This window comes from Marmota flaviventris, chromosome 3 (genome assembly GCF_047511675.1).
Source record: "Marmota flaviventris isolate mMarFla1 chromosome 3, mMarFla1.hap1, whole genome shotgun sequence".
Taxonomy (NCBI): domain Eukaryota; kingdom Metazoa; phylum Chordata; class Mammalia; order Rodentia; family Sciuridae; genus Marmota; species Marmota flaviventris.
The window spans coordinates 70,213,048-70,219,138 of record NC_092500.1 but is presented as its reverse complement, the minus strand read 5'-3'; the positions used below and the strand labels follow the sequence as shown (position 1 = coordinate 70,219,138).

General features: G+C 32.1%; 1 protein-coding gene across 4 annotated transcripts in view; it reads right to left on the bottom strand.

Annotated features, from left to right (window-relative positions):
• Positions 1–283: 283 nt before the first annotated feature.
• Positions 284–6,091, bottom strand: part of Scaf11 (SR-related CTD associated factor 11) — a 76,070-nt gene continuing 70,262 nt past the window's right edge. For 2 of the 4 annotated variants that reach the window (XM_027934077.3, XM_071609941.1), the window contains exons 12-15: positions 5,278–5,621; positions 3,828–4,046; positions 3,350–3,469; positions 284–3,092 (exon numbers count right to left, since the gene is read on the bottom strand). In XM_027934077.3, coding sequence (XP_027789878.2) covers positions 2,946–3,092; positions 3,350–3,469; positions 3,828–4,046; positions 5,278–5,621 — 830 coding nt within the window. In that variant the 3' untranslated portion in view covers positions 284–2,945. The remainder of the gene's footprint in view (positions 3,093–3,349; positions 3,470–3,827; positions 4,047–5,277; positions 5,622–6,091) is intronic. The other 2 variants (XM_071609942.1, XM_071609943.1) reach the window with 2 other exon arrangements.

The following is a 6,091-nucleotide window of genomic DNA, read 5'->3' as shown; positions in this document are numbered from 1 at the left end:
TACCTTTGGCTAAGGTGATTTTTCTCCTTTTGTTTTTCAGTCTCTTTTACAAATTTACTAATAGCTTTCTAATTTCCTACAATGACTATGCAATTAGAAAAAAAATTCTATTAAAATGGATGTTCACAGCTAACTCTAATGCTTTAGGAGCGTGCACATTGATGTAGCCATGATGCTAGTGACTCTGATATAAATACAAGAAATTCTTCAATACATGGCTGGAAAAGAGCTATAATAAAGTAATCATTTCCCAGGAAACTTAATAAAATGGTAAAGACACTACTTTGTTTATCAAAAGAATTTATTAGAAAATATTACACACTACATATTTGTTAAAGAGTATTGTTTCGGCAGACAGCACTCCAACCTCGTACTACAATGTTTCAGACCCTGGGGCAAACACTGTGCTTCTGAAGCAACATCTTTTAGATGGAACATTCAAGCAGTACACAGTGTGGCTATTTAAAGGAAGGTAATGGAGAAAATGTGGTAATACCAGAACAACAACAAAATCACAAAACTTTTGGAATGTTAAAATAATGAATAACTACTATTAGTCTCAAAATTCTAGGCATCTCTATAGCCTAAAACATCAGTCACTCTGACTCTAAGTAACAGGGACCAAGGTCCCAAAAGTCAAGACAACAATAATCTTGATTTTTAAAACACAAACAAAAAAAGGAATCTATAACCCCATAAACTGTCTTTTATTAAGCCTGTGCACATGCAAAATTAATGTGAATTTCTGAAAAAAAATAATGGGAAATGTTCAAGAAATGTGTATCTTTTAACACACAGCACACATTTTCTAATTCAATCTTAAAACATTTCAAAATTTTAAGTTTAAATTCTCATCCAGTAACATTCTTCCTTATTTTAAATGCAGTCAATCAGTGCCCCAACCAGATTTGGAACACACACGAATTATTTTCAAGAATGGTGGAAATACCTCATGAGAATTCCACCAAAGGTATGAGGCTTTAGCTTTTCCCCACATCACCCAAATCTTTCTTCAAAACTTCATTTTACTTGTCTGCAAAAGTCCAATGGTATAAAGCAAATTATAAAATGTAACCCAATCCCCAAATGTCACTGAGATAAAATGCAGGGAAAGCACGCATTGCATGACTTAACCAGCTCAGGCACAGCAATTTGCCACAAAATTTTCAGTGTGAACTCAGTTACAAGATCACACCATTGTTTGACAAAGTTCTAAACTGAAACTGAGGAGGTGTGCATTGATATTTGAAACTGTCTTAATATTTTAATTAGAAGAAATACTTCTAAACTTCTTTCCCCATCGTAATCTAAACACAAACTTGAATTAAAAATATATATGTAATTAAAATACTATATTACAAATGCCCAGAAATGTAGAATGAAGATCGAAAACTGCTTGGAAATATTTTTAGGATTACAATCATAACCTAACAAAACGTATTACTAACTAGCACAATCACTATGAGGGCCAACATTTCAAAATATTTTGCCTATCAAAGCTAGCACCAGGAAAGTATTATGCACAAAAAACTGAGAAACAGATCATCTTTACTTTAGAAAAACACAGTTCTACAGAGTATTGCTCTCACTAGTTTAGCTAGTAAAAGGTCTCACTAGAGGCATACATTTACCTTGGGTCCACTAACCTATTTCCCAAATATCTGGTATCTACTGAAAATTGTTACTGGAATGAAAGACAGTTTATCACAGAAAGAAGCCATTTTTTCTTTCAAGATGCCAATTAAAATAATGGCATTATAAACATTTTAAACTTACCTTTTTAAAAAAATTAACATAATCTAGTACTTTAAAAAAAGAGTTACAAAATTACTAGTCCCTGAAAGGCTAATCAAAACTCCATTGCTTCATTGCCTCTTCATCTTCAAACACAGGTTTCAATGTTTACAATTTTGCAACATGGCTAATAGCCATTATATGATCACCTAATAAATCAACACTTCATTCACTATAAAGCATTTGAGGATTTCTTAAATGTGAAAAGAATTTTATCAGTGATTAGACAAATGAGCACAACCTGAAGCTAGCAAGTGAATTTTATAATTCTACCTCTGTCCCAAAGAAGGGGGAGGGAGTCACCACTTAACAGCAATTCTCCAGTTGGCACAAATAATTTATCATCTCTGATGAGTAGAAGATATTATGAAGAAACATAATTTCTATAAAATCAACACGTTTTTCAAATTGGTCTTCTAAATTCAACAAAGACTTGGAACTGCCAAAGTTGTACCTAACAAATCAAACTGCTTTATCTCAACTGGAGAAGAAAAAAGGCACAAAAGAAAAACAAGCAGCATAACCTTTATTTGGTGATACAACAGATAAAGAGTGTCTCAAAGTTTTGAACACTAAATTTTACGTATGTGATAATTTGTTTCTATCTAAGCAATTTATTCAGATATGTGCTTTAAAAATACACATTAGGAACCCTGCAATTGGTATGTTCTGTTTAATATTAGAAATATTTTTCATGGTAATACATTATTTAACTTTCTATAAGTAAGGGGGAAAGTCATAAAGATCATATTTTATTTTTTAGTCTGACAGAATAAATGTATTATATATATATATATATCTTCCAAAACCAGTGCACTTAGAAATTTCTAAATTATGCACTCCATTATTCTAATCAAAAAACTGTACATCTTCCAGTATCCACACTATAACACAATCCTAATAAAAATGCACATTCTTTAAACCCTTTCCTCTCCCTTGAATTTGCTTTATTTGGGTTTGGGGGGTTGGATATATAAGTTGCAGTGCAGAACTATATTTATTTAGAACAAAACATTATATCCTACATTAAAAAAAATAATTTTATCAAAACCAAATTTCAGTCACAGTTATGTATGATTTTCAGTTAATGGTACATGTTGAAATTGCACTTTGCAGATATCTTGATAATGTCCTTTATAGCGCTCCCCATTTCAGCCTATGTTTTTTTCAGTAGACACAGGTTCCTCCAGAGTTTTCTTTTGGCTCCCCTTCCGTGAATATTTGTATTTGTCTACATAGGCTTTTACCAGATTTGCCACTTTAGTAGAATTTACTTCTCCACTCTTACTATGACAAACCTAAGAGAAAAGGGGGGGAAAACTTTTTTCATGCTTAAAGGGATTAAAGCAAAATGGAAAGTTTTGTGAAAATAAATAACCCCCAAAGAGATAGTAATTTTCATGTTGCATCTCTCACATGAACTTATTCAAAAGGTAAAAAAGCAGACAAGAATTAGTAGGAGCTAGCTTTTATTAATTAAATTTAAACATTCCTCTATTAAAATAGAGGTGGTTCAAAACAGTATGCCCAGAACATCACTAAAGCTATAACTTACTTTATCTACTGCTTTCCGTACAATCTCTTTATATTCTTCCTTGGTGATATCTTTATTTTGGTAAAATGGTTTAATAGCCAATTTAACCTCTTGTGCTGCTTTTTCTTGAATTTGCAATTTCTGATGAGAAGAAAATGTATAATTATTAGCTACCAATCACATACTTTCAAAAATTTCTTTAAAAATATAAAATTGAAAACACCACACACCAACATTTTTACAAAAAAATTCTTAAAATATTAGTATGACAAATACAAAACAGTAAATAACATGTGTCAAATATTGATTAAAAATAATTATGTAATATTACCAGTAATTCACTGAGCATCAACACATCTAGATAGAACCCTTTAAATAATAATGGAATTTAAGACTACTAATAATAGTTTCCCTTCACCACTGTACAACAGAAAACTGATACTTTTTTCATCTTTATCATATATAGAATTATGTAGATTGCTCTCAACTTTGAACTTGCCTTGTCTGTCTTCGAGCTATCTGCGCTGGCTTCCACTGTAACACTTACTTTGCTTTCTGCCAATTTTACAGCAGCATTAGAGGCTTTGCTGTGACTTGATGACGAAGTATTACCAGAACTTGGTCCCTGAACTGTTCCCATATTTCCTGGGGCTGCTGTCGGAGCAGGCAAGACTGGTGTACTCATGTTATTACCTACATGAGAAGCACTAGGAATACCCTGTTTTAAAGAGTTATCATCAGTTAATGGATTACTTATAGTCGAAAGAAGTCTATTAGTCATGTATTAGAAATAACATTAAAAAACACAAAAATGATTCAAACTTAGTACTTAAACACAAAGATTCAAAATATGAGAAATGCATATTTCAGATCATTTATATATACAGAGCTGTTTCAAGAAAAATGAATAACATTTTTAAATGGTGCCTTATTTAAATATGTCAAGATGACTTTTAAATTATATATGTGTATTACAATGTTCTCACAGCAACATAAATAAGCAAGGAGAAAAACAGCATTTAAAGAGGTGTATCTTTCTGCAAGACTCTTTAGAAATATTAATTAAATATTAAATATTAATTAAATATTAATTAATATTAATTAAAGTAAATGCCCCTACTTAAGGACTGATGTTAAATGGCCTGAAGTGTGAGTTCACAGAAAATGATAATAAGAAACCAATTCTAAAATCTCATTTACCTACTCTTCCAACAAAATCTTATTGTCATGATTCTAGAATTTCTAAGGTAGATATAAAACTATAAGCAACACAATCCAAAATTATTCAGATTTTCTCTCACAAAGGTATTTCTTCCTTTTTAGCATGGTGAATTCATGAAAATGAAACATAGATGTTAATTGGTAATGAATAGCTTTATCTAGCATTTGTCCAAGCACCGTAATACAAGCCTGATCACAGTAATCACTAATTTCCACCACCCAGTACCAAAAATTCAATTAAAATAGGGAAACATTTTAAAGTACCTTTTACTCTATTCTAGTTTGACTCATAATTTGGTCTCATTTCCCACCTCTTGGCAGTACTAGAAATTGAATCTAGGGCCTTGTGCATGCTAGGCAAGCACTACCACTGAGATAGTCCCCAAACTTGCAATCCTCCTGCCTAGGCCTCCTGAATAATGGAATTACAAGCATACACCACCACAACTGGCATTATTTGTCTTCTTAATCTGACAAAGACCCTGTTGGATATAAATAATGGCATACATGCAGCTTGCATGTTCAATTAATTTTCCTACTTAGGGACTGGTGGCAGAAGTGTTGAAAAGGAAAATAAAAAAAGGGATTATGAAGGTTTACCAGAAATAAACAATTGTTTCTAGATGCCAAGAAGCCCTTCCTTAAATATTTGCCCCCAAGAGCTAAAATATTTATAATGTTGATATATAATATTTATGTTGATAAAACTTGAGCTCCTAAAAACATACCTGCAACTGCTTTCCATCTGGCTGTGAAGCAATGTAGCTGACTTGTTGAGATGGAGGGGGAGGGGGTGGTGGTGGTGGCAGTCCCTGAGTTACACTGGTAGGAGCAGCTACCTGCATGAGAGGCACTCCTGTGTGGAGATGCAAGGGTAGCTGGGGATGAATGTTAAATGGATTGCGTTGGATGTTCATCAAAGGGGCATGAACACCCATCGGATATGGGAAGATATTCATAGGCTGGTGTGCACTCATTTGTTGTTGCATTACGTTCATTTGTGGTTGCATCATATTTATAGGTAGCTGAGAACCATCAACTTCTTGGTTTGTTTGGTCTTTTACGTTAGAATCTATCAAAAGAAAAAAAAACTTGTGAAAAAAAAAAAAAACAAGTTACAAATCTCTTCAGAGAAGCAAAGAACCAACGATTACAGTAAAATTAAGTAGCAAAAGACTCCAGTATACCAAAACCAATATCTAATTATTTAATCCTGTCATATCTAAAATAATGCAGAATGGTTTTCTAATTAAAAGAAAATGTCCAAAACATAAGTTCACATAACATACATCAACAGCAACAAAGAATCAGTAATTCAAGAAGCTTACTAGTTAAAACACGTTATATAAAAATTGATTACTAAATTACAAGTAAGATCAATTTTTAATATTTTGAACTGTTTTTTTCTCTCATGTCCATCACAAGGAAAGATAAAAATTAGAAGAATGACTTATTTGTATGAGAATAATGATCAATAAAAATTCAAATGTGCACATTTGAATCAAATGTTAATAGAAGTTAATTCCCAAACACTTCTATGTA